The following is a 13,656-nucleotide window of genomic DNA, read 5'->3' as shown; positions in this document are numbered from 1 at the left end:
GATTTCATGGCTACTCCACCCCCTCTATCATTTTCCCTATTTTTCCTGTAGATCTTATAAACTCTTATATTTAGTTCCCAGTCTTGACTGTCTTATAACCACGTCTCAGTAATGGCTAACATGTCATATGCTCCAAATCGAATTTGCACTGTAATTTATTCAACTTGTTCCATATACTCGGAGCATTTGTATAATGTAAGATTTAGAACCTTACTTATAATTTGTTCTTGGACCAGACAATAAGAATTCGGACAAGGAGACAGCTAATGTAGTGATATCAGGATGATTTATTAAGGCTAAAAGCAATACTTAACAAATCCGAGGCAGTCGATATCCTAGTCCAGATGGCCTTTACTCTCCACCGGCTCTAGTGGCACAGACGGTTCGTGACTCCTCTTTTCTTGTCTTTCCCTTTGTCATCTTCAAATCTGTGCACTGCACCTCTCCAGGTTTGTCCTTTTATTCTTTGTAGCCAGTGGCTCCTCCTGTGTACTGACTGGTTGGTTCATACATATCACTGCTTCAATTGGTCCTACCACTTCGTTTGTCAGTACTTCCGTTTGTACATGAATCATTATCATATGTGCAAAACAATGTGTATAAACAATCCATTATAACCTTGAGGTCCATTAGATCATACATTTTTGGCAAGACTCATCCTGCTTTTCTGGAACATTTTGATCATAACTTGTTATGTAGTTTTAAATATCTGTTCTTTCTCTTTAACTATTCAGGGTATTAGGTCATACATTTCCAGTGAGACTTATCTTGCTTTTCTGTTATATTTTGATCACAACTTGCTCCATAGTTTTCGATATCTGTTCTTTTCTTTCCCTTTATCTGTTTGTTATTGGTGTGTATCACAAAGTAATTCTGGTTGACTCAAACTGTATAGGCAGCATTTTTTCAGTAAGATACACAGATAAAGTTAAATCTTCATTTACCAAAACCTTATACACAACATATATATATGAAAGTACATAAAATTCATAATACAAACAAAAATAGCCAGTAAAAATCACAGAATTCACATTTCGTACAATAAAGAATGCTTATTTGGGCCACACAACCTTAGCTTGTGCTTCTGCTCTAATGTTTTACTCACATGTTTCTTATTTCTCTCTCCTGGTTTAATTACTTTATAGCTTTTTCTTTTCCTTTTACCTGTAGTGCCTAAAGCACAATTTCTAACTGTTACTCTATTCTCTTCAATTTTGTTAGTTTTTGAACTATTATTTATACTACCTTTTCCACCTGAGCCCTCCCCCCACTTACTAGTTTAAAGTCCTTTTGATTACCTTATTCACCCTTGCAACTAGAACCCTGGTCCCAGCTGGGTTCAGGTGAAACCCAGCCCAATGGTATGGTTCCTTCCTGTCCTAGTACTCGTGTTAGTATCCAAAGAAATGGAACCCCTCTTTCCCACAGCTTCCCTACAGCCACATGTTCACCTCCCTAATCTGCTTATACTTTTGGTAATTTGCACGTGGCTCGCATAACAGTCCAGAGATCATAACCCTTGAGGTCCTGCTCTTAAATTTAGTTCCTGATTCCGGATACTCTCCAAAAAAGCTCTCTTGCCTATTCTTCCCTGAGTAATCTCAGGATTGCTATCAGTGTCAATGTACGGCATCAGATAAGGAGACAGGTGAAAATATGGCTGGAGAGATGATATCGGAAGAAATTTCAGATTTCTTACACTGCGAGATCATTTTGGTAAAGGAGGAAGTTTTTCAGGAAGGATGGATGTCACCTAAACTGGATTGGAGCAATCTCCTTGCTAAGAGGGTAAAAAGATCAATCCAAACTTTTTAACTGAATTCAAATTCTCAAATCCTCTGGATAACTAGTCCAGTAACATAACTGCAATCCAACAGAGTACAATTTCCAGCCAGTTCCACCCATTTTGCACAGTACTTGATCTTCCAGCAGACCTAAAGTTATTTTTGCATAAAAAGTTGCAGAGCTTAGATTCAATATGTAGTGGTCCAAGGACAGATCCTCTGAAACAAAAACAAGAAATGCTGGATTCACTCAGCAGGTCTGGCAGCATCTGTGGAAAGAGAAGCAGAGTTAACGTTTCGGCTCAGTGACCCTTCTTCGGAACAGATCCTCTGCTCATTTCTCCATGCTTCACAGTTCTGTACTTTCCTCTTCAGTTACTCATGTCTCTCATTTTTCTAAACCTCCATTAGAAATGAGCAATATGACTAGGGAAAAAGTACATGAAGTGGTTCTCGTTGCCTGTAAGCAGCCATTGTCCCTCTTCGAGCTCTTCCATCATTACCACTGAAAATTTCCTGGATCAGCAATTAGCCGTGGTTTGTAACCCCGAGCATCGGACCCTTAACTGTGGGCTTTCAATATGTAAATGTATCATAATCAGGTCTAATGTAATTGCTCGTTCATTTACATCATTAAGTGAAAATTCAACACTTCTGCACCCCTCGGCGCTGCGAAGCTCGTTGGGTGCGAGTTGACCACGTTGTGAACACTGATTGTGCGGAAGCTGGCCGTCGCCATAGAGACGAGTCTTCCCTTTGACCTGTCAATAACCGGAAGTTCCGGCTGGAACGGTTGGAGATTCGAATGGTTGCTGCGGAGACGCTTAGTTTGTGGCGGCGAGGAGCGGTACAGTGATGAGGAGTAACGAAGATCAGGCTCTCGATTCCATTATCGAGCGGTTAAAACATCGCTACCTGGGCAATACCGGGACGGAAAATAGGAGTCCGGATTCCTCTGGGGGAGGGCTGGTGGAACATTTTAAATCGCGGCTCCGGGACTGTCAGGATCAGGTGAGAGGATGGTGGTGTTGACGGGGCCGAGAGGCAGAAGCTGAAAGGTTCTCAACCCACTCCAGAAACTTAGCTGATAGTACGGGGCTGAGATGCTGTTAAATCAAAGGCTAGTCTGCCTCTTCCTGTGGACTTAAAAATGACCCAGTTTGAACCTGAAGCCTCAGCTACTAATAGGCATTCATCTCTTTTTTGGGGGATCTTGCTGTGTGCAAAGTGGCTTCCATGTTTGCCATGTAAGAGTTATTGCACTTGAAAATAATACACGGATAAAAGACTTTTAAAGATGTGATGTAGTCAGTCAAGATGCTTCCTTTTGAGCCTGCAGTAACTGTCCACATCCAGCTTGGTCAGTAGTGGTGCTATCAAGCCACTCTTGGTGGGGGACTTCAACGTCTATCACCAAGAGTGGCTCAGTAGCACCACTACTGACCAAGCTGGCCGAGTCCTAAAGGACATAGCTGCTAGACTGGGTCTGAGGCAGGTGGTGAGAGAACCAACAAGAGGGAAAAACAAACTTGACCTCATCCTCAGCAATCTGCCTGCTGCAGATGCATCTGTCCATGATAGTATTGGTAGGAGTGACCACCGCCCATTCCTTGTGGAGACAAAGCCCCGTTTTCACATAAATACCCTCCATCGTGTTGTGTGGCACTACCACCGTGTTAAATAGGATAGATTTTGAACAGATCTAGCAATGCAAAACTGGGCATCCATGAGACGCTGTGGGACATAAGCAACAGGAGAATTGTGCTCAACCACAATCTGTAGCCTCATGGCCTGGCATATCTGCCACTCTACCATTAGCATCAATCTGGGGGTATCAACTCTGGTTCAGTGAAGAGTGCAGGAGGGCATGCCAGGAGCATGCCAGGCAAACATCAAAATGAGGTATCAATCTGGTGAAGCTACACCCAGGACTACTTGCATGCCAAACAGCGTAAGCGGCATGCGATAGACAGAGTTAAGCGATCCCTCAACCAACGGATCAGATCTAAGCTCTGTAGTCCTGCCACATCCAGCTGTGAATGGTGGTGGACATTAAAACAACTAACTGGAGGAGGTGGTTCCACAAATATCCCCATCCTCAATGATGCGGGAGCCCAGCACAATAGTGCTACAGATGAGGCTGAAGCATTTGCAACATTCTTCAGCCAGAAGTGCCGAGTAGATGATCCATCTCTGCCTCTTCCTGAAGTCCCCAGCAGCACACATGCCAGTCTTCAGCCAAATCAATTCACTGCGAATGATATCAAGAAATGGCTGAAGGCACTGGATACTGCAAAGGCCCTGACAACATTCCGACAGACCTGTGCTCCGGAACTTGCCGTGCCCCTAGCTAAGCTGTTCCAGTACAGCTACAACACTGGCATCTACCCGTCATTGTGGAAAATTTCCCAGGTATGTCCTGCACACAAAAAGCAGGACAAATCAAACCCGGCCAGTTACCGCCGCATCAGTCTACTCTCGATCATCAGTAAAGTGATGGAAGGTGTCGTCGACAGTGTTATCAAGCAGCACTTGCTTAGCAATAACCTGCTTAGTGATGCTCAGTTTGGGTTCTGCCAGGGCCACTCAGCTCCTGACCTCATTACAGCCTTGGTTCAAACTTGGATAAAAGAGCTGAACTCAAGAGGTGAGGTGAGAGTGACTGCCCTTGACATCAAGGCAGCATTTGACCGAGTATGACATCAAGGAGCCCTATCAAAACTGAAGTCAATGAGAATCAGGGGGAAAACTCTCTGCTGGTTGGAGTCGTACCTAGCACAAAGGAAGATGGTTGTGGTTATTGGAGGTCAATCATCTCATCTCCAGGACATCACTGCAGGACTTCCTCAAGGTAGTGTTCTATGCCCAATCATCTTCAGTTGCTTCATCAATGACCTTCCGTCAGTCATAAGGTTAGAAGTGGGGATGTTCGCTGATGATTGCACAACGTTCAGCACCATTTGCGACTCCTCAGATACTGAAACAGTCAATGTAGAAATGCAACAAGACCTGGACAATATCCAGGCTTGGGCTGATAAGTAGCAAGTAACATTCACGCCACACCAGTGTCAGGCAATAACTATCTCCAACAAGAGAGAATCTAACCATCTCCCCTTGACATTCAATGGCATTACGATTGCTGAATCCCCAACTATCAACATCCTGGGGTTACCATTGACCAGAAACTGAACTGGAGTAGCCATATAAATTCCATGCCTACAAAAGCAGGTCAGAGGCTAAGAATCCTGTGGCGAGTAACCTCCCTCCTACTCCCCAAAGCCTGTCTACCATCTACAAGGCACAAGTCAGGTGTGTGTTGGAATACTCTCCACTTGCCTGGATGGGTGCAGCTCCAACAACACTCAAGAAGCTCGACACCATCCAGGACAAAGCAGCCTGCTTGATTGGCACCCCATCTACAAACATTCACTCCCTCCACCACCGATGCACAGTGGCAGCAGTGTGTACCATCTAGAAGATGCACTGCAGCATCGCACTAAGGCTCCTTAGATAGCACCTTCCAAACCCGCAATCTCTACCACCTAGAAGGACAAGGTCAGCAGGCGCATGGGAACACCACCACCTGTAAGTTCCCCTCCAAGCCACACACCATCCTGACCTGGAACTATATCACCGTTCCTTCACTGTTGCTGGGTCCTGGAACTCCCTTCCTAACAGTACTGTGGATGTACCTACCCCATATAGACTGCAGCAGTTCAAGAAGGTGGCTCACTGCCACCTTCTCAAGGGCAATTAAGGATGGGCAACAAATGCTGGCCTAACCAGCAGTGCCCACATCCTATGAACGAATAAAAAGAAATCCGTGCTTCTCGATTATGTTCAATATTAATAGTTTGTTGTACTATTACTAGAAACTTGCCATGATATTTTAAGAGAACTTCTTATTGCAGTAGGTTAACAAATTGCACTATGGGACCCAATTTTAAGTGATGGAATGGAGTTTGTGTCTGTAATGCCTTCATTTCCCATGGGTTGAGAGCACAAAACTGCCCACACATTAGTAATTTTTTCATCTGGCATGGATAGGGAAAAAAATTAACACCGGAGCTCTAGGGAATTTTTATGCTGTGGTGAGTATCTGTTGGGTTTAGATGGCTGTACTTTACTTCATGGAAAAGACCTTGGGCAGAGTTACTTCACAGGACTGGAATTGAAAGGAGACGAACAGTTCTTCCATTGGCGGCAATTATTGTGGATACCCTGATATTTGGCAATCCAAAGGTATTGGGCCAGATTTTGCTGAAGAAACTAAAGGTATCTGAACGAGCCATGCCATTATTCATGTGCAAATTGGCCAGCAACTTGTAACAAATTGCCACATGTTGCTGTCTGATTTATGCCACATTGTTGTTAACTTTGTGAAAATGACATTCTCACTAACCTCCCTGTGCACTTGCACATTAATTGCTCATTAAATCGCCAGACTCCATCCCGCTGCAGCTCATCTGCTGAAACCTTCATTCATGCCTTTGTTACCTCTAGACTTGACTATTCCTACACACTGCTGGCCAACTCCAAAATTCTACCCTCCTTAAGGTCATCCAGAAGTCTGCTGCTGTGTCCTAACTTGCACCAAGTCCAGTTCACCCATCACCCCTGTGCTCGCTGACCAACATTGTCTCTCAGTTAAACAATGTCTCGATTTTAAAATTCTCATCCTTGTTTTCAAATCTCTCCAAGGCCTCACCCCTCCATATCTCTGTGATCTCCAGCCCTCCAAGATATTGGCATTCCTCTAATTCTAGCCCCTTGAGCATCCCTGATTTTTAATCACTCCAGCATTCTTGGCTGTGCCTTCAGCTGCCAAGGTCCTAAGCTCTGGAATTCCCTCCTAAACCTCACTGCCTTTCTACCTCTGTTTCCTCCTTTAAGACGCTCCCTAAAATCTACCTCTGACCAAGCTTTTGTTCAACTGCCCCAATATCTCCTTTTGTAATTCGGTGTCAAATTTTGATTTATAATACTTTTGTGAAGTGCCTTGGAATGTTTTATTATGTTAAATTCATTATATCAGTGCAAGTTGTTGTTGCTGTAAACTCACCAGAAAAGTTAAATCTCGTCATTAATAGTGTAACTATCCTTTTAACCAAGTGTTAATTGTTAATGGCTGCAAATCAACATCACTTGTCCAGAAAGTTTTCAATTAAGTGTCGCATCTCATTCCTTCAGGTTTTCAATTGTTTTAGATTTTAAAAATAAGTTTTACAATTTTTTTCTTGCATTTCCTTTCTGTACCTTTTTTCTATCTTAATCTAATTTTTCTTTCCCTTTGTTTTTATCATTTTGTACCTGATTTGATTTTGAATTCACCCTCTTTCTTAGTCTTTCCTCTGTATATTTCTCAATCTTTAAATCTCACTAGTTAACAAGATACACTGTGCCATAGTTCACCAAGGTCCCAGGTAGCTTGTAGCCCTCGCTATGCCGTTATCAGCTCGCCCTCCCTTTGCCAACTTTGTTGGCAAAAAATGTTAAAACCTAAATATGAACAAACAAGTTTAACTAATGGGGCATGCTCCAAATTAGCCCCGCTCCAGCAAAATCTGGCCCACTGTAAACCTATTCGTTGCACTGAGCAGGATCACAAGAACATAAGAAATAGGAGCAGGAGTAGGCCATTCGGCCCCTCAAGCCTGCCCCGCCATTCAGTATCATGGCTGATCTGACTCAGACTTCAACTCCTCTTTCGTGCCAGCTCCTCATAGCCCTAAACTCCCCAATATTTCAAAAATCTATCTACCGCCTCTTTAAATACTTTCAGTGATCTCGCCTCCACAACTCTCTGTGGTAGAGAATTCCAAACATTCACTACCCTCCGAGAGAAGAAATTCCTTCGCATCTCAGTTTTAAATGAGTGTCCCCTTATTCTGTAACTATGTCCCCTAGTTCAAGATTCCCCCACTAGTGGAAACATCCTCTCAACATCTACCCTGTCAAGCCCCCTCAGAATCTTCTACGTTTCAATAAGATCACCCCTCATTCTTCTAAAATCTAATGAATAAAGGCCTAACCTGTTTAGCCATTATTGATAGTCAACCCCTTCATCCCAGGAATCAGCCTAGTGAATCTCTTTTGAACTGCCTCCAATGCCAGTATATCCTTTCTTAAATACGAGGACCAAAACTATACACAGTAGTCCAGGTGCAGCCTTACCAACAGCCTGTACAGTTGTAACAAGACTTCCCTATTTTTAATCTCCAACCCCCTAGCAATAAAGGCCAAAATTCCATTTGCCTTCTTATTACTTGCTGCACCTGCATGCTAACTTTTTGTGTTTCATGCACAAGAACACCCAGATCCCTTTGTGCTGTACTTTTTTGAAGGTCTCTCTCCATTTAAATAATAGTCTGCCTTTTGATTCTTCCTACCAAAGTGCATGAACTCACACTTTCCTATATTAAACTCCATCTGCCAAGCTTTTGCCTACTCACTCAACCTATCTATATCCCCTTGCAGATTCCTTATGTTCTCATCACAACATGCCCTCCCACCTATTTTTGTATCGTCAGCCAATTTGGATATATTACACTCTGCCCCCTCCTCCAAATCATTAATATAGATAGTAAATAATTGAGGCCCTAGGACTGATCCTTATGGCACTCCACTACTTATGTCTTTCCAACCTGAAAAAGACCCATTAATCCCGAATCTCTGTCTTCTGTGTGTTAACCAATCCTCAATCCATGCTAATACATTACCCCCAATACCGTGAGCCCCTATCTTGTGCAATAATCTTTTATGTGGCACCTTATCAAATGCCTTCCGGAAATCTAAATACACTACTGGTTCCCCTTTATCAACTCTGCTTGTTATATCCTCAAAGAACGCTAGCAAATTTGCCAAATACGATTTCCCTTTCACAAAACCATGTTGACTCTGTTTGATTGTGTTAAGCTTTTCTAAATGTCCTGCTATTTCTTCCTTAATAATGGACTGTAGCATTTTCCCAATGACCGATGTTAGGCTGACTGGCCTATAGTTTCCTGCTTTTTGTCTCCCTCCCTTCTTGAACAGGGGCATCACAATAGCAGTTTTCCAATCTGCTGGGACCCTCTCGGAATCCAGTGAGTTCTGGAATATTTCGACCAATGCCTCCACTATCTCTGCAGCTACTTCCTTTTAAAACCGTTGGATGTAGGCCATCAGGTCCTGGCGACTTGTCTGCCTTTAGTCCCATTAGTTTGTCAAATACTTTGTCCCTCGTGATAGAGACTGTTACAAGATCCTTCCTCCCATTAGCTCCTTGCTTATCTGATATCTGTGGGATGTTTAAAGTGTCCTCCACCGTGGCTGTGGGTGTTTGCACAGCAAATTTCTGTCAGCTAACCATCCAAAAATTGCAGCGTCTGCAACAGAGCATGTGGGACCTGTGTGAACAGGGCAACAGCTGTGTATCTCCTATATGAATCAGATTGAAGAATCACTAATGTGCAGTGCAGAATCTGAACCAGAAAGTGTAAATTGGGATGTTGAATTCATGTCAGGTTAGATGCAGAAAGCTGAGAGAGAAACATATAAGAGCTAAGAGCATGAGTAGGCAATTCAGCCCCTCGAACCTGCCCTGCCATTCAATACGACCATGGCTGATCTCATCTCTGCCTCAACTCCACTTTCCTGCCCGTTCTCCGTTCTTCAACCCATTGCTAATTAAAAATCTGTCTATCTCCTCAAATTTACTCAATGTCGCGGCATCCACCGCACTCTGGGGTACTGAATTCCACAGACTCACGACCCTTTGAGAGAAGTAATTTCTCCTCATCTCTGTTTTAAGTCTGCTACCCCTTGTCCTAAAACTATGACCTCTCATTCTAGATTGCCCCACAAGAGGAAACAGCCTCTCTACGTCTACTTTGTCAATCCCCTTAATCATCTTATATACGTCAATTAGATCGCCTCTCATTGTTCTAAACTCGAGAGAGTAAAGGCCTAAACTGCTCAATCTCTCTCTTAAGACAAACCCCTCATCCCTGGAATCAATTTAGTGATCTTCCTCTAAACTGCCTCCAATGCAACTACATCCCTCCTCAAGTAAGGGGATCAAAACTGTACGCAATACTCCAGGTGCGGTCTCACTAATGCCTTGTACAGTTGCAGCAGCACTTCCCTACTTTTATTCTTTTAGCAATAAATGCCGAAATTCCATTTGCCTTCCTTATTACCTGCTGGACCTGTATACTAGCTTTCTCCGATTCATGCACGAGGGCACCCAGATCCCTCTGCACCGAAGCACTCTGAAGTTTCTCTCCATTTGTATAATAATTTGCCTTTCTGTTCTTCTGACCAAAATGGATAACCTCACACTTATCCACGTTAAACTCCATCTGCCAAATTTTGGCCCATTCACCTAACCTATCCATATCCATTTGTAAATTTCTAATTTCTTTATTGCAACTTACTATCCCACCTATTTTAGTTTCATCTGCAAATATGGCTATAGTACCTTCTATCCCCCTGCATCCAAGTCATCAATATAGATTGTAAATAGTTGGGGGCCCAAGGAGCGAACCCTGTGGCACCCCACTAGTTACATCTTGCCAACCAGAGAAAGACCCATTTATCTCGACTCTCATTTTTCTGTTGGTTAGCCAATCCTCTATCCAAGCTAATAAATTGCCCCTAACCCCATGTGATCTTACCTCGTGTATTAACCTTTTGTGCGGCACCTTATCAAATGCCTTCTGGAAGTCCAGATATACTACATCTACAGGATCCCCATTATCCACTTTGCTTGTCACAGCTTCGAAGAGCTCTAGCAAATTAATCAAACACGGTTTATAAAACCATACTGACTCTGATGGATTGCGTTTTGACTTTCTACATGTTCTGTTATTACTTCCTTCATAATGGATTCTAACAATTTCCCAAAGACAGATGTTAAACTAACTGATCTATAGTTTCCTACTTCTGCCTCCCTCCCTTTTTGAATAAGGGCGTTATATTAGCTTTTTTCCAATCCACTGGAACCTTGCCCGCATCCAGGGAATTTTGGAATATTATAACCAATGGATCCACTATCTCCGCTGCCACTTTCTTTAAGACCCTAGGATGTAGGCCATCAGGCTGCCTTCAATCCCAATAGTTTGCACAGTACTTTTTCCCTAGTGATGATGATTTTTCTAAGTTCCTCTCTTTCTATAACCTCTGCATTACCTGTTACTATTGGGATGGTACTCGTGTCCTCCACTGTGAAAACTGAGGCAAAATACTGATTTAGTGTCTCCACCATTTCTGTGCTCCCCTCTATTAACTCCCCAGTCTCATCCTCCAAGGGACCAACATTCACTTTAGCTCTCTCTTGCCTTTTATATACTTATAGAAGCTTTTGCTATCCGTTTTTATATTTTGCGCTAGTTTTCTTTCATAATTTACCTTTGTTCTTTTTATTACTTTTTGGTAACCCTTTGTTGATCTTTAAAAGTTTCCCAATCTTCCAGTCTGCCACTGGTCGTTGCAATATGGTTTGCCTTAGTTTTTGTCTTTATGTTATCCTTAATTTCTTTGCTTAGCCATGGATGTTTTTCCCCCTCTTAGAATCTTTCTTACTGTCTGGAATATATTTTAGTTGGGAGGAATTTAATATCTCCTTAACCATCTGCCACTGCTCATCAACTGTCCTACCTTTTAGTTTTCCTGCCCAGTCCACTAGAGCCAAATCTGTCCTCATGCCTATGCAATTACCTTTGTTTAACACCAGAACGCTAGTGTGGGACTCCGGTTTCTCACCCTCAAACTGAATTTGAAATTCTAGCATGCTATGATCACTCTTCCCTAGAGGATCCTTAACTATGAGATCATTAATTAATCCCACCTCATTACACAATACCAAATCTAGAATAGCCTGCTCCCTGGTTGGTTCCACAACATATTGCTCCAAAAAACAATCTCTAATACATTCAATGGACTCTCCCTCGAGGCTACCTTTGCCAATTTGATTAATCCAGTCTATATGCGTACTAAAATCACCCATGATTATTGCCATACCTTTCTTCCAAGCCCCCAGTATTTCCTGGTTTATACTGTGCCCCACTGCGGAACTACTGTTTGGGGACCTATAGATTACTCTCACCAGGGACTTCTTTCCCTTGCTATTTCTTATTTCTACCCAAACTGATTCTACATCTTGATCTCCAGTGCCATATCGTTTCTCACTACAGCACTGATCTCTTCCTTTACTAACAAAGCTACACCTCCTCCTTTTCCTTCCTGCCTATCCTTCCAAAATACTGAGTACCCTTGGATAGTCAGTTCCCAAACCTGGTTTCCCTGCAACCATGTCTCAGTAATTGCCACTAAACCATACCCATTCGTCTCTATTTGCGCTGTTAACTCATTTATTTTATTTTGAATGCTTTGTGCCTTTAGCACTTCTCTCAAAGGTTGGATAAAGAGAGAGATAAGAGACAGAAATAAAAAGTAAATAAAAAGTTTAATTTCTTTTATATTTCCAACAATAATTAAATGCTAAAGGAATGAAATGCCACACATGTTAATTTTCGGTGCCAGGGAGGTTGTTTGGCAGTAATACCATTAAAAGGGTACTTAGACTGGAATGGGCAAGCCCCTCCTTTTTTGGGGTGCATTTTTGGGAAGCTTTTGGAGGAGCCCTCAGACAGCAACTTCCAGAAGCCAGTGTTTAGCTGCACATGTGCAAATGCTGGAAGTTACTGTCCAATCTGCACACAAATACCAGTGAGTACTTGATTTGAGCCTCTCCATTTCAGTAGGGTAAACTTTGACAATGATATATTAACATCCCAAAGTGCTTCGCAGCCAATTAAGTACTTTTTATGTGGTGTTATCGTTGTCGTAATTTCGATAAATGCAACGGCCGATTTTCACACAGTAAGGTCACATTAATAGCAATGAGATAAATGACGATCTGTTTTAGTGGTGATGTTGAAGGATAAATGCAGATGATGAGAGAACTCCCCTCCTGTCCTTCAATTAGTAGTATATCATATACATCCAGCTGAGAGGGCAAGATGGGGCCGTAGTTTAACATCTCAACATCTCAATCGCCATTGACAGTGCAACACTTCAACACTTCCTCATTATTGCACTGAATTGTCGAGTGGGACTGGAGCTTACAACTTTATGACTGAAGCAAGAGTGATATACTGGAACCGAAGCTGACGTCTAAGCATAGCATCTGGTTCTCAGAGGTTTTTATGTACTGAACGATACTTAGGAGGACTTTCCTTGTATCATGTTGCATTCATTTTGAAAAACGATACAATTTTAGTGAGATGTACTTGTCAGCTATCAGTGAGAAGGCAGATGTGCTAATATGCTTTGAGTTAACATTGCAAGATTTAACAATTGATTATAAACGTTCATCGCTAATAACATTATCTCCCAATTTCATCAGTTCAATTTTTATTCTGGTCTTCCTATTGTACAGTGGAGCCTAGTAGCACTACAGAGACTGGCTGGTCAACTGGACTGGCTAGAGAATGCTTTCTAAAACAGAATCAAAAGTCTAGAGGTGAACAAACAAAGTACTAATATATTCTGACACCCAATGGTTATAACCTAATCTTGACACTCGGGTAACTATTATGAACTACTTGAATTTTCTTAGCTTCTTCAAAACACATTAAATTACAAAACTACAGATACCCATTATTTGTTTGTTTACATTTTCACATAAGTTAATTTCACAGATGTCTGTTGATGCATCGTAGTTTGTACATTGCTGTATTTCTTTGTGTTTTTGTGACAATTGACTAATTTAGTATACTGTAGCACTTTGGGTAATTAAAAGAATGTTCTGATTTGAGGAAAATGGTCTTAAAAAGTCAGGCATGAAAATACAAATTTTGATGTAATCATGTATAAAATCAGATATCCA

General features: G+C 42.1%; 1 protein-coding gene across 6 annotated transcripts in view; it reads left to right on the top strand.

Moving 5' to 3' along the window:
• The first annotated feature begins 2,571 nt into the window (after positions 1–2,571).
• LOC137371343 (coiled-coil domain-containing protein 138-like) overlaps positions 2,572–13,656 on the top strand; it is a 144,062-nt gene continuing 132,977 nt past the window's right edge. For all 6 annotated transcript variants that reach the window (XM_068033787.1, XM_068033790.1, XM_068033789.1 and 3 more), the window contains exon 1: positions 2,572–2,795. In XM_068033787.1, coding sequence (XP_067889888.1) covers positions 2,640–2,795 — 156 coding nt within the window. In that variant the 5' untranslated portion in view covers positions 2,572–2,639. The remainder of the gene's footprint in view (positions 2,796–13,656) is intronic.

The sequence above is a fragment of the Heterodontus francisci genome, chromosome 6 (genome assembly GCF_036365525.1).
Source record: "Heterodontus francisci isolate sHetFra1 chromosome 6, sHetFra1.hap1, whole genome shotgun sequence".
In the NCBI taxonomy this organism is placed as follows: Eukaryota; Metazoa; Chordata; class Chondrichthyes; order Heterodontiformes; family Heterodontidae; genus Heterodontus; species Heterodontus francisci.
The sequence above is the reverse complement of the archived record's forward strand: the minus strand, read 5'-3'. Positions and strand labels throughout refer to the sequence as shown.